At 36.5% G+C, this 22,075-nt stretch overlaps 1 protein-coding gene across 1 annotated transcript in view; it reads right to left on the bottom strand.

Annotated features, from left to right (window-relative positions):
- Positions 1–22,075, bottom strand: part of Emcn (endomucin) — a 90,648-nt gene that overhangs the window by 22,968 nt on the left and 45,605 nt on the right. The window contains exons 4-5 of the mRNA XM_006970332.4: positions 16,768–16,878; positions 773–811 (exon numbers count right to left, since the gene is read on the bottom strand). Of these exons, the coding sequence (XP_006970394.1) occupies positions 773–811; positions 16,768–16,878 (150 nt within the window). The remainder of the gene's footprint in view (positions 1–772; positions 812–16,767; positions 16,879–22,075) is intronic.

The following is a 22,075-nucleotide window of genomic DNA, read 5'->3' as shown; positions in this document are numbered from 1 at the left end:
TGGTCCAAGTCTTACTATGGGATGTTTTTGGTTGAGGTTAATACTTGAGTTGGTAAACAAAATGAAGAAGGTTGCCTTCCCCAGCGTGCAATCATTTGAAGACCCGAGTAGAATAAAGAGGAAAATCCCTCTGCCTCATGGCCTTGAGTAGGAACAATGACTTTTCCTGCTTTAGAAACACCAGTTTTTTTGTATCTTCTAAAATACGCTCATTTTAAATTTTGTATTTGTTTATATATGAAGTGTGCATGTGTATGTGTGCACATGTATATTTGTAAATATGAGTATGAGTGCATGGCATATATGGAGGTCAGAAGACAATCTTCAGTGGAGATCCTCAACTTTCATCTTGTTAGGAACACTATTGGACATTAATTCAGAGTAAAAGTCAGGTGGCCAGAAGTGAGATTTTAACTGTTACTTACAGCATCCTTTTCGATGTCAGGACCATATTTTGTGTAAAAGTAGGTGAAGAGACTACTTCTTTGAGAGGACACATTGACCAATACAGCAGAACTGGGTAAAGGCATTTGTAGGCATGGTTCTTTCCCCAGGACTGGCTCTGCTTACCCCCACCAGAGTCCTCGGGCTTATCCTTGATATTCCTATTTTCAGCTATTACACTCGATGCCTCCCATCTTTTAATTGTCCTGTATTATTTTCTATTTCTCCCTGCTTTCAAGCTCGCATATGTGTGTGCATATTGAGACACCTAGACGGTCGCATTCTTTGGGTATTTGATGAATACTCAGAGAAGAGAAAATGAACTTACCTGGCACTTCTGGTGTTTTGATTGAACTCTGATTCTCAGCTTTCAAGGGAAAAATAAAAACACTAAAATTAAATGTTGAATATAATATCTGGTTTAACAGTTGTTTCAAAGGTAAGTTTTATAGACATCAGCTTATTTTAGATACATTTGTCCCTCAAGTTATAGAATCATGGAGCTTTATGATTCCAGGAAACCTCAGAATAAGAATCAATTAACTTTTTGGTCTCTTCCCTTTTCTTAATTTTTAAACAACAGTTTCCTTATGGTATCATCATAGGTATAAATCGTTATAATTGTAAATTCCTTTTTTTGTTTTCAAGACTGTGTTTCTCTGTGTAACCTTGGCTGTCCTAGAACTAGCTCTGTTGACCAGACTGGCCTTGAACTCACAGAGATCCACCAGCCTTGTAACTTCTACCTGCCTTGTAACTTCCTCTTCAATGCTTAATGTGCTATGAAGTGTCTGCTGCAACTTCTCAGCTCTGATTTTTAGTGTGAACTCTGTCATACATACACAATACCTAAAGAAAGCACATAATGAACTCAGCCATATACAATACCTAAAGAAAGCAGATAAGGAACTCAGCCATACACAATACCTAAAGAACACATAAGGAACTTAGCCATATGCAATTCCTAAAGAAAGCATATATTTCTATTTTTATAAAACTTTATTTAGAAAAATAGGTAGGGGGCATATTTTGCTTCTCTGGCTTGATCCAGGTTAATTTTTACATACTCTTACAAATGAAATACCTAAACACAACACAGTGAACCACAGGTATTTCAGTTACTATGTGGAAGGGGCTACCCTGTTCTATCATCCTGTTAGGACCTAATGCATATTATCATCTGGGGAAGATGCAAGAATCAGAGAGCTATGCTAGGAACTTAAGAGATTTCTGGATGATGGCTCTAGTCCAGAAGAGATGTCAACAAGGAAAGTCACTTTACAGAATCTTCAAAAAAGCCTTTTCAGTAAGTTTGAAGACATGGGCCGTGAAGGGGATTTGCCTTGTGAAAAACTATAGAAAATGTTTCTAAAACAAATAGAAGCCTAATAACATTTACAAACTATTTGTGTCCCATGTATATTCAATTCAACTGCCAACATTAGCATCTCAATTTCAACACATCCCTTGAATGGTGTTCTCCAACCTACCTCTTCCCCAACCTTCTTGGATCAGTGCAAGGGACCATTGTCTCCCAGTTGTTTAAGGCCAGAAAACAGTAGCCCTTCTGAAATCCCCTTTCTGTGTGCCTTGATACATTCTGAAGCTCTAGAGTAAAAGTTTATTCATGTAGCTCCCAAGAGTGCTTAGGAAAATCTCTTAAAAGTTAACCTTGACTCACCAGCCCTTGCCTGTTTCTTAGTGTGGATAGCCAGTCTTCATAGACTATCAGGAACCTTACCTCACTCTTCAGTCCTCTGACCCATTAGCTCCCTCTTTATGCTCCACCTTGTACCTGGTGTTGACAGACCAAAGGTTCAAAGATACAAAATTCTTCCAGACCTGGGCTTCTTTTGTTTTTCCCCATGCCTCAGTGTTCTCTTAAGCTACCTTACTGAACTGTCTCTGGACCCCCTTTCACACCAGTCTGTTCCTTGACTTGATTTGCACCATTGCAATTTTATTACTACAGTAACATTTACTTTCTGCTTGAAAAGTGATTTATTGTTGGCTGGATTGTGTTTCCCTGGGGATAGATTTTCTGTCTTGCATAGATCTGTGATTCTAGTACCTATCCCTAGGATATGCCATAGTATGTCTCTGGTATATGGAAAAGAATGGTGAGTTTTAAAGTTGATGTTTATAAAAGATATTATTCCCATTTTGTAGAACTGCAAATATTAGCTGAGAGAAATCAAATTACTGTCTTAAAGGTGAAACCACAATGACAATTCAGGACTTCGATTCCAAACCCATCTACTAAAAGAGACAGTTTTTCTCTCCCTAAATATTCCAAGTATAAAGCTTATATAATTAATTCCTGCTTTGATAACTAATTAAAACACTTTTGAAAGTGGCATAATGCTGCATTTGGGAGACACAGTTAAAATATTTATTAGCAGCTAGGATTAGAATACAAAGAAAATCAAAACCCTTTCTTCCTTTTATTAATATCAGGTCACAACCTTTCCTGATGATAGACTTGTATGGGAATGAACAGTTTTAAGCTTGAATCAGACAAAACCTTCTGGCTCTCTTTTATTTGCATTTCTTTTAGCCTCCAAAATGCATAATAATTTTATTTAAATGTAAAATAGATAAGAACTCTTTGTAACTGTGTCCTGAAGCTTTACTGGAGTGTAAAGAAACATCAATTCTGAATAGTCCGAGGTCAAAGTCCATACATATATCTGTACATGGAGGAATAAAGTACTGAGGACAAAATTCTGCAGTTTTCAATACTTAATCAAGAATAGAATATGACTGGGCCTAATGGCACAAGCCTGCAATTCCATCATTTGAAAGCTGAGGCAAGAGGATCACAAGTTTGTGATTAGACTGAGCTCCGTAGTGAGACTGTCTCTCAATAAGTCAGGAATTTGGGTATAGTTCAGTGGAAGAGTGCTTACCTAGCATGCCCAAAGCCTGGATCTGACCTCCAGTACTTTCAGGAAAAACAAAAAGCAAAAAGAAATGTGTGCTTCCTCCTTGAAATAGAGGAAATAGTTTGAAGACAACAAACTGTTCTTAAATGAATCCAACATTTAACCTAGACGCAGTTTAGAGGATACAAAAATCTCAGTAAAAATGAATGCCGTGGCATATGGCTAAGTGTGAGTATCTCTGGTCTTTATTTATAACTGTAAGGACACATATGTGCTGTCAGAAGGCCACGGTCAGATTGCAGAGGAAAAGAAGGAAGTCAAACTGCAAATGCATATGGGAGGCTTTTGCTAATAGTCTCAGTTGGATGATCAGTAAAAGACAGAAGTGTTGAAGTCTGTTGTTGAGTTTGATCCTGCAATATGAAACTGTGGTCTTAAAAACTGCAAATATATTTCCAAAGCTAAACTTAAACGTTATTATTTAAATCAGAAAGCTTTAACAGCAATATAATAAATAACTTTGCTTATTTCACAGCAGAGACTGTGTTTACAGATAACACACTATAGTGGTACATAAAATGTGATGCTAAATGCAGGAGCAAGGATATATAGAGCTTTTTTTAAAAATATATGATTATCTATTTCTACTGAAAAATAAGCTATGAACAATTTCCATTGTATTATTCTGTCATCTGACACTAAGACAGTGGACATGGACGTGAGATTATTTTTGGTTTGTCTAAACTAGGGCATGTGACTAAGACTTATTCTGTAGATTCCCCTCCTTGCAAAAGGGGAAAGTTATAGTTAAATCCTTGGCTGGATGTCACAGGTAAATGGCTCAGTTCATAAAGTAGCATTGACAGAGTTGGCAATCAGACAAATTAATGATTTCTAAATTGTAGGATGACAGATGACAGCATTGAATGTGATAGATTCTCTATGATGGTTTGAAGGGAACATCCAATGAGGGTGTTATTTCCTTTCAGTTTGATGTCCATGGGGGATACTATGAGGTTTCAATGTGTATATGGGTGTGTGTGTGTGTGTGTGTGTGTGTGTGTGTGTGTGTGTGTGTGTCCCAGTGTGTGAAGGTATGCTTGTCCACATATGAGTCTGTGGAGTTCAGAGGTTGATGTTGAGTGTCTTTGTCAATTGCTCTCCACTTTAGGTTTTGAGTCAGGTGTAGCGTGATTCTAATTGGTCTTAATAATAAAAACCCAGAGTCAGATATCAGGATGAAAGCTGAAAGATCAGAGAAGCAGAGCCCTCAGCCACTAGAAAGACTACTTACCTTTAGGAATCCTCAGACTGAAAAGGGTTGAGCTCCTGTCTCCACCCTCCTTATCACTTCCTTTCTCCACCCAGCCATATCGCTTCCTGTTTCCTCCTCCCAAATGCTGGAATTAAAGGCATGTACTTCCCAAATACTGGGATCAAAGGCATGAGATCCCAAGTGCTGGGATTAAAGGTGTGTGCCACCAGTCCCTGGCCTCTAGTGGCTAGCTTCGCACTCTGATTTCCAGGCAAGTTTTATTTGTTAGAGTACAAACAAAATATTGCCACAGTCAGGGCTTCTCACTGGTTGACCTGGACTTCACCACTGACTACATTGGCCAGGCAGCAGGCACACGGAGCCACCTGTCTTTGCCTCCCAGCCCTGGGTTAGAGGTATATACAACCAGGCCTGACTTTTTAGGGTGGTGCTGCGGATCTGACCGTAGGTATTCATGCTTACACAGCAGACTATTTACTTACTGAGCAATAGCCACATGCCAGATTTTATCTTATAACAGTTCTCCAGATCAGTGCTTCTCAACCTTCCTAATGCTACAACTGGTTCTTTAATACAGTTCCTCATGTTGTGGTGACCTTCAACCATAAAATTATTTTTGTTGTTAATTCATAACTATAATTTTGCTACTGTTATGAATTGTAATGTAAATATTTTTGGAGATAGAGCTTTTCCAAAGGGATCATGACTCAGATTGAGAACCACTGCTCTGATGAACAACCTACGGCTCAGAGGAGTTCCATAGCTGGCCAAAAGCCACAACAAAATGAATGTTTGCATTTAATTTTCTTTTCATTAACTAAGCCCTTTGAATTAAGAATCATTACTCATAATCACTAACCCAACATTCTCTGGGCATGATCAGAGACACCTTTGTCTTAAGGCAGGTGTGGTACCTTAGAGAACAAAGGCCTGGGTGTAGCTCATTCACATGGTCAGATAGTAGCACCTACAGTTATTGTGAAATCAACCATTCCTGTATAGCAGTAAACTCCACATTAAACCAGGAATAATTCTGTGATAAGGAAGTTTATTTGCTAATATCTTTATTTTATATAAACACTACCATTATAAAATAGAAATGTATAACAATTATAGTATAAATTATTAATGATAACATTTATATACAATAAATAGATTAGCAATTAAATTTCCTTATTGCATAATTATTTGCAGTGAACCATCAATCCATAAACTTATTCCATATTCTTTCCTCAGCCATTTCAGACTTCATTCAAGGGAGAAAGAATAATGATGTTCCTTTCTTGATAATTTCTGGGCATGTATAGAATATCTCTTTCCAGTCTGGTTAAAAACACCAAATTCACTTCTCCTACCAAAATATCTCTTGATATTGTGATATGAAATTATGATCTACACTTGAACCTTTGCTCAACTGAGTTACAATTTAAAAAAATCTCAAAAATGTCCCCTAATGTTTTCAGTAAGTTTCCAGCTGTATGTTCAGCTGTATTCTCAGCTACGCGTGACCCACAGGCCACGTGTCGGACTTGTCCAGTGCTGCCTACCTTCCCGTCTTCCATCGCTCTTTCCTATCTGTTTGCAGAAACTAACAAAATGTACCCACATGGAAGCTTACCCCTGCTGTGACAAACCACCCAAGGGAGACAAACATGAAGGCAGGCAGACATGTTTGCCTCACGGTTCTAGAGGCACCAGTCCACAGTTACTGGGCTGTGTTGCTTTGGGCTTTGGTAAGGCAGTGTGTCATGGAACATAATGGACCAAGCTGGCAGAGGCCATTTCAGCAAAGCCATCCATAAATATAACACACCATCCTGAGGCCAGAGCCTGCATGAGCCGATCACCACCCAAAAGTCCAACCTCTGCATACTGCCACGAGAGGACCACACTCTCAAGGGACACATGTGGGGCCCAAACCACAATAGTACAGGAAATGAAAAGAGAATCAAAGAGAATGTCATATTTTCAACACCTTAGTCCCAAACTGGAGACTCAGGGTGAGAAAATTAATGAATCTACATGTAATGCCTGTGCAGTTCAGGTGCTGGCCCACAAGAATCACTGTTCTTGGTATTTCTTTTGAACCGCATGTCAGTGCCAGGACTACATAGAGATGGTGAACGTGTGGCAATAGAGCTAGGAGCACTGAGAGCTAACACAGGTCCCTGGTCTGAGGTGGGTTTGTTTCATGGTGACATCCCTCCAAAAGCTTTGTGGAGATAGAATCTGTGACCTGATTTGGAAAAGGGATCTATGCAAATATAATTTAGCTAAGATATTGAAGTTGGATTTCTGTAGATTAGGGTAGGCTTTCGATCCCATAACAAATGTCTTAAGAGTGAAAGCATAGATTGGATAGGAGAGCATGATGAGGAACTGATGTCTAGACACAAAGGCAAAAGGTGGTATGATGGTACAGAACATACGTGATATACCACAAGCAAGTTATCTAAGAACAGCCAGCAGTCACCAGAAAGGAAGTGAGAAAACATGCCAGGCCTCTAGATGGAACCCTGATGCAAACTTGATTATAGACTTTCTGATACTAGACTTGGGAGGTGATAAATCCCTGTGGCATAAGCTTTTTCCATTTTATGTTCCTGTTTTGACTGAGACATTTTTTATACAGCTTGCATGTACATAGCTATATATAATAGAAATACAAATCATTTATTGTTAATATATCAAAATAAAGTAGTTTTACCTATTCCTCTAATATACATATAATTTCACCATTTATTAAATACAAAGGCATATTTATACTATTGAGATGTGTGTGCTTGTTTATTTTTATATAAAGAATTAAGCCCTTGGTACTGTAAGACAAAGAATATCTTCAATAGTCTCCAGTTGACTGATGCCTTGGTTTGATAACTATCAGTTATAAGTATGTAGTACAAAATGGCAGAATTATGCACAGGGCAAATTCAGAAATTGCTTAAATTTTGTCCTAATCTCAAGCCAAAATTCATTCGACAACGTTAAAAATTAACTAGTCAGCAACTCGAAGAAGGTCTTTAGAAATCAAACATCGTGACACAATACAAGCTAAAGATATAGTAGTTTGATATTTGCATGCTAAGAAATGTTGGAAGGCTTTTCCCATAAGTCGATCATTATGATTCTGTAAGAACTTTGTATGTACAGTATAAACATGGCCATGACAGTTTCAGCAAACTATCAGGGTTTCTAATAGTTCATCATACCCAAGGTACTTGAAGGAATTACAAAATGCTTCACCAGAACTAAGAACAAAAGCTTTCTTCAGTGGGATATGAAGACTAGAAGGTGCTTCTAAGCCTCATGACTGAAGGAAACCCAAAATCCCCCACCTTCATTCAGCTGACTCAGGAACCACAGACAGTTCACACACAGGTGCTGCCATGGTAGATGGGTTTATTCTCCAGAGAGAAGGGGTGGTAACCTACTGAGACCACTGCAATTCTTCTAGACTTCGTGCAGTACTTATTACATGGCACCCATTAGTTGCCCATTAGGTAGTAAAGTATTTTCATTTGTATAGTATAGGACATTTAGTGTCACCATGCATGTATTAAAACCTCTCTGAACATTAATTAATTAATAGTAGTTTTTCAAAGTTAGTATATCCATTCATTCATATTTTCTGGTTTCTATACTGATGGATTTTTTTAGATAATTTTCAGTTTTGATTTATTGAAAATGTCTTGCAGTTTTCATCAAGCTTCTTCAGAAGCTTCCACACTCCAAATAATAAACTCACTATTTTACCCCTAACACACACACACTTTCTGTTTTCAAATAGAAAGCTTAAAATTTCAAATTTCCAGTTTTATTTCACAACACACACACACACACAAATCCTTCATTGGTTGAGGAATGGCCATCTAAAATCCGGACAATTATAAATGGAAAGTAATTCATGCTTGCGGGACTATTAAAGGGTATATGCTCTTTAGGAAATCTTTGCTTTACTGAGAGATGGGTACACACTATCCCTCTAATTAGCAAGAGTCTTAGATTCACATCTATCATGGAGCTTCCATAAAATTCTTGTTTAAGCAATCCATCATCAAAGATGCCAAAGTTAAGATGTTTTTTTATAAAGTACTGGTGAATTGTTCAGTGTGCTGTTCTGGTTTGGGCTGAAATGACACTATTTAAAGCTAATAAGTTATTTACTTAAAAATAATTTTCACCTGATGATAACACAGCCCCTGCAATGTTGGGATGCCTTTCTTCATTTTTAAATTACAGTCAATTAATATTTAAAGTTTATTTTAAAATTCTGAATGTAGCTAGGATATGTTTTGTTTCTATTAAAAACCTTTACTTTTATAACAGAAATGTTTAAGCCATTTTAGTTCATGCACTATAATTTCTGTCATCATTGTATTTGATTTAAAGCTGAAGATCCCAACATTTTAACTTCCTAATTTTCCCTCTTTTATTGCCTTCTTTTGGATTGAGCATTTAATTAAAAGATCATTATTTTTAATTATGTGTATGTATATGTGTACGTATGTGAATCTGTGTATGGGTATGTGCACATGGGTACATGGGTGTAGGTGTTACAAGAAACCAGAAGAGGGCACCAGATATGCCTGAAGCTGGAGTTAGAGTTATGAGCTTCCTGATGTGAGTGCTGAGGATGGAACTTGGGTCCCTGGTACACAGACCTGAGCCATCTCTCCAGCCCCTGTACTAAGCTTTCTTTTAGGATTACAATTTTCCATTATGGATCTTGCAACAGTATAGTGACCTCTCTCATCTCAAAACCTATGCTATTGTATATATATATACTTTAAACATATTTCAAGCCTCAGATGCACTTGCTAGGTTTTAGTCCAACAATCAGTTCTCTGTTGAAAGGTTAAAATGAGATGGAAGTTTTTGTGCCGACTTGTGACTTTGTCACTCCCAGCACTCTTTTCCTTATTTAGATCTAAATTTCCGTCTGGTGGCATTTGTCTCTTGCTGAATGTTTTTACTCATCATGAAATTTCCCAGCTCTGCACATCTGTAAACGTCCCCTCAGAACACTAGAATGACAGTTTCCCCTCCAGTAGGGAAGGTGTTCTTCCTTGTTTTCTGGCAGGCATTGTTCCTGAAGAAGCTCTGCCGTCACTTCCCATCTTCCTTTATTTAATGTGTCATTTTTTTTTTCCAGCAACTTATTTCAAATTTTTCTCTTTATCTTTGCTGTGGTTTCTTTATTGTTTTTTTTTTTTCTATTTTGGACTCATCATGCTTCCTGAATCCGCTGGTCTATAGTTCTTAAATCATATTTGGGAAATATTTTTCTGTCCACCTTTCTCACTCTTCCTTCCAGGAGTTCGACTATTTGCGTTTGGGTCACTGGGGCCCGTAACTTTTTAAATTACTGTTTGTTTCCTAGGCTTTCTTTGTAGCTTTTCTCTTTTTTTTTCTCCTTAGCTTCTGCTGCTGCATCATGTTTAAAACCACAATTTTATATTTTATTGGCCTATTTTATTGATATTTAGCTCATGAATTTCATAGTTGTTTTTATTATTTTATATCTTCTACTTTCTTTGGGCTTATTATTCCTTTTTGCCTCATCTTCTTGAGATTGGTTGCTTAATGAGCAAATCTGAATCACTGTTTTCTTCCCATGCATTTTGGAGTTACAGGTTTTACTGCAGTGCTGGTTTAAATGCAATATTGGATAACTTTTTAATAAATGTTGAGACTTTTTTGCCCCATGCCATGATATATTATAGTAAAGAGCCCTCATCCATAAGAAAATAATTTGCTTTCTGTAGTTGAGATGTGATGTTTCTTGTGTATCCATCAGATTCATTTCTTTCAATAGTATTTATAGGCTTGAACATCAGATGTCAACACTGCTTCCATAAGAAGTTTATTAGAAAGAACTTGAAAATAAAAAACCATGCAGTGATATTTAACAGATCCAAAGTCTATATATCTCAATAAGCAGTTGAGAATAGTTAGAGCTATGTAGATTAGATTTATTCCTTTATATTTTGTTATTTTGGACATATGACAAATTATTTTGTTTTCTTAATTTCCTGTAGGGGGTCATTTCTTATCTGTGCACAAAATCATAATTTTTGTTTTATTTGTTGATTTTGTGGCCTTTACATCTGCTAAGCTCATTTATTAATCCTAGTTGTTGTTTGGTCTGTTCTTTTTGTGGACTGTTTAAGATTATTTAGTATATAGACCCCCATCCTCTAAAATTGGAGCTGGTTATCCTCGTCTTTCCTATTTGCACATCTTTCTTTCTTTCCCTGTCTGATTGTTCTGGACTCTGAGTGCTCTGTGGGGTAGAAGTAGTGAGGCTGGGCATCCTCCTTACTTCCAAATCTTAGAGTGGAAATCTAACGATCTTCTCTACCAAGTGTCAAGTGAATCTATTGTGCTGATGGAATTTTCCTTTCTTTCCATTTTGTTGAGCATTTCTTTCAAGAAAAAGTGATGGATTTGTGACATCCCTTTCTTCTTCATCAATTGAAATAGTTATTTTATTTATATTTTGTCTCATTTTGCAGTAATTTTTTTAATGATTTGAATCAACTTCTGTCCCATGAACAGGGCCCACTTAGGATCACATGTTGGAGAAATGGGAGACATGAGGTGACTGGCTCCAAATGAGCAGAGCAAATCAATACAGCGGACTGATAAACCTTGATGTCTGGTCGGAGTTTGCCTTCCTGTTGCTGTCACAAAACATTGACTAAGACAAACTTGGGGGAAAAAGGGTTCTTTTTGGCTTGCAGGTTGTAGTCCATCATTGATAGAAACAGGACAAGAGCTTGAGGCAGGAACCCAGAGAACTAAGCAGGAACCTCCGTGCTCGCTTGCTTCCCTTGGCTTGCTCACCTACCTTCCTTATCCGGCCCAGACCCACCTTTCCAGGGGTGGTACTGCCCACAGTAGGCTGGGCCCTCCCATCTCAATCAGCCTTCAGAAAAGTGCCCCACGGAGATGCTCACGTACCAGTCTGACAGAGACAATTCTTCAACTGAAATTCCTTTTTCCTAAGAGACTCTAGTTTGTATTGATTGACAAAGTATAACTAGCACATGCCTATTAATAATGTATTAACTTTTCTAGCTTTTGGATAACTTTTGAAAAATGTTTTTATAACTTGATAAATTATAATATACAAAATTCATTTAGTATGAAATCTTGATATATTTGAGATGGGGGGGCTGTCATGGTAGGAATGTAATGCCCCCAGACTCATTTTTTGAATGCTTGGTACCCAGATGTTTTGGGAAGTTCCAAAAATGTTATGAGGTGAGTTCCAGCTGGAAGAGGTAGCTCACTGGAGCCAGCTCCTGGGGGTAGGTAATACCTTCTTCTGGTCTCTTTTCTTTCTCTGGTCCTTGCTCACTGTGAGCTAAAGAGCTTCCTACTCGATGTTCCTGCCAGCGCAATGTCATGACTTATCATAGCTCCAGAATCAATGGAGCCAAGGACTCTGGCCTGAAATATTTAACCATAAACCAAAGCAGTCTTTCCTCTGTTAAGTTAGTCTCTCAGAGATTTCTGTTATAACCACATAGATGTAGCTAATTCAAAAACTTGGCACCAAAGAATAGGGGTTATTGCTCTGATTGAATCTGATACCATGTGGCTCTTTAGTTGTTGGAACTGGGTTTCAGGATGAATTTGGAAATGTTTGGAGAAATGGGCCTGAGAGAGTGTAGGATGTTTGATGGGTGGTCCTGGTGAAATTCCCAAAGAGCATGATTCTGACAGGAATTCTGGAGAGTCAAGATTGTGCTCGCCATGTTTCAGGTAGACTCAATATTGAACTAAAGGCATGGTTGCTCTCTTCTGTCTAAAAATTTGTCTACTTTCCCCCAAATTTCTAACACTTCACATGAAGTTGAGTTTAAAAGTAATGGGATTAATTTGGTAGAGGAAATATCAGGTTTGCATAGCACTTAGGCTATGACATATATATCATGTAGCTGGTTTTAGGTACATTTCCAATGAGAGCTAGAAGCAAAAAAACAAGAGTTGAAAAACTTGAAAGTATAAAATTTGCCTAGAAAAGGAGCATGGTCAATGTGGACAAGGAATGTGGCTGCAAAGAAGGTTAACATCAGTAAAATGAATTAAAGTCACTTTGCAATGGAACAATAAAATGTTTTGTGGCTATCTTGAGAATTCCCCAGGTACCATCTGCCATAGGACCAAAGGGTAAAGGTTTGCTAACTCATTTGAAAGCCTGTGTAGAGTCCTTGTAAGCAGCTCAAGGGTGATAGGGTGATGAATAAACAAGGATGAGGATTAATCCGAAGCTACAGTGGAGACCCCAGAGTATTAGAGATGTCTGGCACATACTGATGAATGCTGCAGACAGTGAGTGAGGTCAGCCTAAGAAAGCCCAGTGGTCTTTACATGCAAAGGCCATAAGGATAGCAATAACACCTTCGGAGAGTCCTTTGGTACTCTATCACAGTTTACAACACTGTGATGCTGCACATGAAGCTATGGGGTTTAGTGTTTGCCCTGATGGGTTTCCAGCCTGCTTTACCCATATTATCCTTCCTTTGCCTCAATTTCTCCCTTTTGGATTGAGGATGTTCATACTATATCATTGTATCTTGGGTATGTGGACCAAGTCTTGTAAGTTTCTCAGGATGGCCTTGAACTCATTATTCAGTGCTGGCAGCGTTGAACTTGAGCTCCTCTTGCCTCACCCTTCTAAATAGTTAGAATTTCAGGCCTGTACTGCCAAGCTCAGAAGTGTTAAACTTCTTAAGATTCCACACGTAAACAAGGTTATGAAATGTTTGTATTTCTATCCCAAGTCTATTTCACTTAGCATAACAACCTTCAAATTCATCCACACCATCATACATGGTATATTTTTCTTCTTTGTCAAGTCTTAGTACTCTTCAATTATATATATATATATATATATATATATATATATATATATATATATATATATATTTCACTACTTTTTCTTCTTTTTAGGTCTATCATTGGTTGAAGGGCATTCATGGTTGTTTGCTATCTTGGCTATTTTTAATGTGGTAGCAATAAATGTGGAAATAAGTACATGTCTCCCAGATACAGATTTAATTTTCTTAGATATATGCACATATATGAATGTAATATATATATGAATATACACATATATTCAAGGAAATATATGGATATATCCATATATATTCCACACATATGTAATATATATATATATATATATATATATAAAATATGGCAATTCTATTTTTAATTTTCTGAGAAACATCCATGTGGTTTTCTTCAGTGTTTGTACTAATTTATATTTCCATCAACAATCTAACAAGGTTTCTTTTCTTCAATATTATCATCTATATATTTTACCACTTTAATAAAAGCAATTCTAAAATATATGAGGTCATATCTCATTATGATTTTAAGTGAGTGTAGATTTTTGACCAATTTTTATTTTCTTATTGAGAAATGTCTAAGTATTTTTCTCATTTTCTTAATGTTTTCTTGCTGCTGAGTTGTCTGAGTTTTTTATATACCTATTATTTTAACTTATTAATGCATGACCATTTCAAGTTAGATTTTTAGTTTGATAAAATATCACCCCTTTGTCTTTTGTTGTTGTTGTTATCTGTGATTTTATGGTCATATCCAAGAAATCATTGCCCAGACAAATTATAACATGAATTGCTAAATGGTCTTATTAATAAAAACCCGGAGCCAGATATTGGGGTAAAAACTAAAAGATCAGAGAAACAGAACAAGTCAGCCAGAAGAGTGTGAGTTCCTGTTTCCTCATGCCTTATATGCCTTTCTCTGCCCAGACATCACTTCCTGGGATTAAAGGCATGTGTCCTTTCCAAGCAAAGATATGAGATCTCAAGTGCTGAGATTAAAGGTGTATGCCACCATGCCTGGCTCTGTTCCCAGTGTGGCCTTGGACTTACAGAAATCCAGAGAGATCTCTGTGGTGGTATTGTGTTCCCCAAAATATTGTGTACCCTAATAAACTTATCTGGGTTCAGAGAACAGAAAAGCTACTAGGTACCTAGGATAGGCAGTGGTAGCACATGCCTTTAATCCTAGCATTCCAGAGGCAGAAATCCATGTGTTCAAGGATACAGCCAAGCATGGTGACTCCTTTAATCCCAGAAAGCGAGCCTTTAATCCCAGGGAGTGATGGTAGAAAGCAGAAAAGTATTTAAGGCACGAAGACCAGAAACTAGAAGCATTTGGCTGGTTAAGCTTTTAGGTTTTAAGCAGCAGTTCAGCTGAGAGCCATTGGGATGAGAACACAGAAGCTTCCAGTCTGAGGAAACAAGGCCAGCTGAGAAGTTGGTGAGGTGAGATAGCTGTGGCCTGTTCTGTTTCTCTGACCTTCCAGTGTTCACCCCAATACCTGGCCTGGATTTGTTTTTATTAACAAGACTCTCTAAGATTCATGCTACAGATCTCTGCCTCTGAGTGATAGGATTAAAGGTGTGTGCCACCACTGTCTGGTCTCTATGTCTAATCTAAGTAGCTGGCTTTGTCCTCTGATCCCCAGATAAGCTTTATTGGGGTACACAATATAGCACTACAGGGAATATCATGAACTTTAGCGCCATGATTTCTTCTGGTTAATGCCATGTCTTTTGAAGATATGTGCTAGTTATTAGAATTCACTGTGACCTATTTGGCCTTGTACAGACAAGAGCTTGATTCCTACTCTAAGGCTACCTAAACCACTTTCATTTCAACCACCAGGCCTCCTCTCTGTTAGTCAACCTAAACTCCACATGTGTTCTTCAGCTTCTCTTCTACACACATCATGTTTGCTTCCCCGTTGTTCCGTTCTCCTTGTTAAACACCACTGTTCAGAGGGCATCCTTGACTCCAGAGACAGGTGTAGCATCACCATCACTTGCTTTTTCCTTACTCTGTTTTCTTATTATGAATACATCCATTTGTTAGCACCAGGCTAAGGTTTACCTTCTGAACTGTTTTTGTCATCCACCGCTAGGCTAATTCTATGCTGGCATTGTCTAATATACAACTATTGCCCACAATGAGAGTAATGGTGATATATAAGTTAGTAAATAAATTCGTTCAACAATCCTACATTTTTTTAAACTATAATTTCAGAGGAACAAATTGATGATTTCTGTTTGTAAAATTTCATAATTTTAGGAACTTATCTTCTACAGATGGAATGAAAGAATAGTATGAGAGAAATAAATGTGATTTTATTTTTGATTGGGAGCCTAACCTTTAATGGCTGAGCTATCTCTCCAGCCCTAAATGTGATTTTAAAAGAATGATAAAAATTATAGAAATGTTTTATTTTAATTCTATTTTTTTTCAGAAGAGGGAGTTAAGGAAGAAATCTCATTAGCTCTTCTTTCCTAAAGCAAACTTGCCTTTGCTCTAGATTTTAGGATTGCTTCAGATACAAATACTTTTATCCTATAATCATGACCTGAGGAACTATCAGTCATAAAATTAAGGTAGAAAGGGAATCATCAGGACTCTGCTAGTTAGCAATCCAGGTGACAAGAGTACTTGGGATAATACTCTCTCATATTTTGTATATGATTCATTCATTAACCAAAATAGCCCTGAGGTTCAAACTTGATTATTACAGGTATGGAATAAACTTAGAAACTGATCTATGTAAATTCATGAATTTTTTTCCTTATCAAAAACATTTTGACTGGTCTATATTCAAAAGGAAACATTAAATCTTTCAATCTTTCCTGATTTGGGGAAAATTGGTATAATTTATTTCCTTAGTGTATTGAAGACGTTCTCTGTTGGAGTTTTCTTCACATGAATATTTCCAACTTACATTACAATTTCTTTCAATGTTACACCTTTTCACATTACATCTTAGTGAATAACTTTCAATGGGTTAATTTTTTTTTTAGAGAATGTTCTAATTTTGTCAGAGTTGGGTATATTACTGACTGACCGTCCTCTTGAAGACAAATGATTTAGTAAACAATGACTCAACTTTATCTTGAACTCCATTGGAACTCATACTGTTGTGGCTATGAGTAGATTGTAAGTTAAAATCTAATCAAGGTTGCCAGATTGTTGCCTTGTTTGATGGTAAGTAGAAGAAAGCACAGATGGAGCATGGATCTTTTATAACTGTGGGCTAAAAACATTCTGAGGGTAGTCCTATCTAATACATTCACGCAGTACAATCATCATACTTACTTTTGTGCTGGGAACTTGGTAGGGTTGAAACAGCATTTGAAACAGGAGGATTTGGCACTGTTGTGTTTGTCGTGGGAACTTCATTCTTTATGAGACTAGGAGTTGTTGGTTCTATTATGTGAAAAAACAAAAAGAACATCCATCATCGGAAATATAATAAATTACCAGCTAGTTTCATTAACATTCATGCCCACATCCATTTACATCTTCAAGCTTCAGTAGTGAAAACATTTGGACCAAGATTTAGAAATCTAGCATTCTAATGGTCAGCATTATAATGATCTAGATAATTACTTAAGAAAGGAGAGTGACATTAAAGTTTCCTGTGTGTTTGCCACAGCTGCTCCTCATATGTGATACTATTAATTACATATTAATTAATGAAAATCATTGTATATCTGAGACTTGGAGAGTTCAGTAATTTCTCCAGTCACGTAACTTTCATGTGAAGAGAGTTATGTCTGAAATCTACCCACATTCGATTAAAAAAGTTAATTACTACTAGAAAGAAGATGATATGGAAATGGTAGCAGTTAGAGAACATTATGGTTTTCATGCTGCCTAGGAGAGGACTTCATGCATGTAGAAGAGCCAGAGAAGTGGGAGATACCAGGAAAACAATAAAATCTATCTTAAATCATGTGTTGTAATTTTTAAAAGGAAAATTAAAAGCAAAAGTAAACCAAAATTAAAAAATAATACTGGAAAAAGTTGACTTGAAGCAATCTATATTTCTACAATTATGTTTGAAATGACCAGTGCTCTTCAGTATTTTCAAAGTTCAGTATAGGGCCATTAGGCCAGTAAAGAAAATAACACATAAATGTCAGTTAGTGTACAGTTTTTACTGCATAGATATGAAGTTAGCTGGAACTAGGCAGGAAAGCATTTTAGAGGATTCTTATTACAGAATGGGCTGGAGTAGAGATTTCATGATGAAAAGCAAGAATCTATGAAGAAAATTCTTAATGTTCCTGAGGCATTTGTGTGAGAGAAACCAATAGAGTTTGAAAGGGTTTATAAATAGTAGACAAATACATCCTCAGATAGAAACACTCTAGGATTTAAAATGTAAACAAAACTGAAATAAATTCAAATGCAAACCACATTGTTAATCATATAAGAGAAAGAAAACACAGAAATGGGCATAAAATCAGAAGCATCATGAAGTGTAAAATTGGGGGAAACACTTGAGAAAATAGTAGTGGTCCTTTTGCAGAAGAGCAGACTTTGATGTTTTTGATAGCTCAGAAATTCAAAAGGTGTCCCCTATCCCAAGTACAGACTTAGCACTTGAGAATAGAGGACACAAGCAGTTAAAAGTCTCTGTTTTCCACATAGTAACTCAGTGTCTGCTTGGGAAATGTCCTAAGAAGAGTTCCTTTGTAGAAATCTTTGACTAAGAATTCATCAGATGATATAAAATGGAACATTAAGTCTTCCTGCCTAAGGTCTAAGTGTAAGTGATGGTGCTGTCTTGCCCCATGGAACATCTACTTGTACCATTGACTGGACAGATGAATGTATGAAGTTGATACTAGGTCTTTTGAAATGTTCCAGTCAGAAGTAAAAGAAAGGAATAAAATTGGAAACAGGAGGGAAGGTAGTGTAAACAGGAAGAAAGAGTTAAGACAGCACCCAATATTTTCAGGACAGAATTAAGTGAAAAAAAAAATCATGCTTTTTTTTTTTTTTTTTTTTTTTTTTTTTTTTAATATCCACCCAAAGTGGATGAGAAAAGTTAAGGGCATAGCAACTCTGTTTGCAGAAAAATAATAGGAGTTTTTTTTCTAATCTTGGGAGAAATAAGAGACCAATTAGACACCACTAGAAATGACCAAAAATCTTTTATCATAACATATTAAGAGTTTAAGACAATAAAAACATTCTAAAATCTGACGGGGGAAAAAGTGTCATAGTCTCCTCCTTACATTACCAGCAGAATGCTCAACAAAAATCCTGCATGCTAGGAGGAAATAGAAAGTTATATTCTAAGGCCTAAAAGAAATAAGGTGCCAACCAAGATTACTAGAATCCATGAGGTTAAGAAATCAAAAGGAAGTGACAGCATCCAAAAGCAAGCAAAACCTAAGGGAGTTCATGTCAATCAAACCAGCATCACAGAAGATACTCAAAGAAACCCCTATTGCAGAGTGAAAGAAAGACTATTACTCTCACCAAGGCACATGTATCAGTGCACATTCCACTAGAAAAGTAGATTCATAAAAGGAATATAGAAAAAAAAATCTAATATTGGCTCAATAAACCCTCAAACCACAAAATGAACAAAGGAAATGAAGAATAAAGCAACCAGAAGGAAACAAGTCAAATGACAAGCAAAAGTCCCAATAATAGAGATTGTCAGAGTGAATTAAAAGTGTAAAAATACCCAGTAATAGCCCACCAACCCACTTGACTAGTAAAGACCCACATAGACAGAAAGCAAAGGTTGTCATGGAAATGGAAATGTATATTCTAATAGCTCCCTTCCCTTAGGGCATTGAACCCATCAAAGACCTGTTCCTAGTCTCTTGGTTTCTAGAAGTGCTCCAAGTTAAACACACAAATTAAGAAGTTTGAAGCTAGGACCTGTGGAAGAGCGCAAACAGGCTCCTTTTGTCTTTCTGGACCTGGCTCACTGCCTTGCTCAGCATATTTCTTTTCTAATTCCATGCATTTACATGTGTTATTCTTTATACCTGAATAAAATTTCATTATATTCATGTATCACATTTTCATCATCCATTCATCAGTTGATGGACAATTAGACTGATTCCTTTTCTGTGACTAGAGTAGCAATGAACATGGAAAAGCAAGTGTCTCTTTAGTTGGATAGAGAGTCCTTTGGATGTACTCCAAAGGACTGGTAGATTTGGGTTATATAGTAGTTCCATTTCTATATTTTTTGGATGCTTCCACACTCATTTCCATTTAGCTGTATCCATCTAAGGATCAGAGAGGAGCTCTTGGGGTGCTCCCTCCCTTTGCTGAACTATTGGTGACTCATGGATTCTAGGGGAGGGACAGTAATTGTCTTCAGTTGTATATAAAATGGCGAGCCTGTCAGGATCCAATAGATACTTCCAAACTTTTTGCCACTTGACCCTTGTTAAAAATCAATGAGTCAAAAACAAAACAAAATGGCATGAATGTGGGAAAGGACTTATAGGGTGAGGGGGTGGACAGTAGTAACAATGTGTTGTACACACATATGAAATTATCAACAAAAAATTTGATCCAGAAAAATAAGAGTACTAAAAAATCAAATTTATTAATAAGATCACTTAAAATCATCAAGTTGTTTTTAGCCTAGGGGTACAAGGATGACAGGATGTGCAAATAAACTAATGTAATAATATACCTAGTCTGCAAACTGAAGTGTAAATATCATATGACTATCTCAATAGATGACAAACAATGACATTTCACGATAAAGGTCCACAACAGATTAGAGATACAAGGATAATAACTCAAGGATAATATAGACTATATGTAACAACCCAATGGCCAGCATCACATTGAATTAATTAAACTGTCAACATTTCTTCTAGAATCAAGAATAAGACACACTTACTCTCTTAGCTCTAACTAAATATAGAACTGATATTGTAGCCACAATTATAAAAGAAAAAAGGAAATTAGAAACTATATAAAAGTGGAAGGAACAAAGTTAAATTATTCTGTTTTCAGTTGAATCAATATGGATGGAGATATTGCTCAGTGGTTAAGAACACTGTTTTTGTAGAGGACTAGGTTTGGGTCCTAGCACCCATATGATGGTGCACAACCATTTGTGTACCAGGTTATCCAATGCTCTCTTTTGACCTCTGTTGGCATCTGGCATGCATATGGCATACATATATAGATACAGGTAAAATACACACATAATAAAATAAAATAAATCTAATTTTTAAAAAATCATCAAAGTTTCATCCAATAAATATTAGAACTTATGAAGAAAATCAATACTGTTGTATAATAGAATAAAAATCAGCATAAATATCAATAATACCTATATACACCAATAGTGAATTTATAAAGAAAGAATCATGAAAGAACAAGAACTACCCAAAACAATGAGATGCTTAGGAATATGCCTCACTGAGGAATGAAAAGACTTCTTAGTAAAAGTTGAAAAACATTGCTAAAAATTTAAAAACACACATCACACATATAAATTAAAAAGTCCTTTTAAGTTCATGGATTTGAAAAATTATTATAGCAAAAAATACATATTACCCAAAGCAAGTTATAGTTAATGACTGTCCATCAAAGCACCAATGACATTATTTATGAAACTATAATAATTCCTAAAAACTTATGTCAGTGCAAGTGACCATGAAGAGTGAAAGTAAATCATGAGCACAAGAATCACCTTGGGTCATCTCACTTCCTGACTTCAAAATACACTACGAAGCTAGGGTAATTACAGAACTGGGTGTGGGTATAGAAACAAACACATAGACCAAGAACAGAACAGAGAACCTTGAGAAGACTCACTACATCTACAACCAGCTGATTCTCAACAATGGTACCAAAAATATTCACTGGATAAAGAACAGTCAATAAATGATGCTGGAAAACTACATATTCTTAAGTGGAAGACTGAAATGAACCTTACCTTATACTCTATGCAAAAAGCAACTTAAAAGGCATCAAACAATTAAATGTAAGGCTTAACATTCTTAAACTCACTGGAAGAAAACTGGGGGTGAATCACTTCAAAACATTGTTCCGGGCAGTGATTTTCTGGGTAGGATCCAAGGCACAAGAAGAGAAGCAAAAACTGACAAGTGAGACAACATCAGTCTCCAATTATTTGTGTTGAAAGAGATGATGCACTGCAGAGATACATAAAATGTTTCTAGATCAGAACCTAAAAACAAAGATGGAGTAACAGAAGACTCCAATTAGCTTAGAGAATTGCCTGTTTAATGTGGAACTTTACAGATGAAAGCGGAATGAGAGGCCACACTCAGTACAGTGCTCAGTTACCTCACAAAGAGGTGGAATGGAGGGGGGTCTTGGATGGTGTGAAGATAATGTATTTTAAAATGTATGTAGTAGACCTGAGGTGAGCAGGATCAAGGTGTGGAGCACAATACTATCAAAGATGATATAGCATGACTATAACTTTGATTATTATGGATAACTAATTATAAATATATATTTCTTAATCATACATTACAATTTCAAATGAGCTGCAAAAACATACCTGAAACAAGAGTAGAAATATACATACAGTATAACAAAATTAAATTTAAATTTGTATCAATATACTAAAATCCACAGCAATGTAAAACATTTT

Source organism: Peromyscus maniculatus, chromosome 6 (genome assembly GCF_049852395.1).
Source record: "Peromyscus maniculatus bairdii isolate BWxNUB_F1_BW_parent chromosome 6, HU_Pman_BW_mat_3.1, whole genome shotgun sequence".
Classification (NCBI taxonomy): Eukaryota; Metazoa; Chordata; class Mammalia; order Rodentia; family Cricetidae; genus Peromyscus; species Peromyscus maniculatus.
The sequence above is the reverse complement of the archived record's forward strand: the minus strand, read 5'-3'. Positions and strand labels throughout refer to the sequence as shown.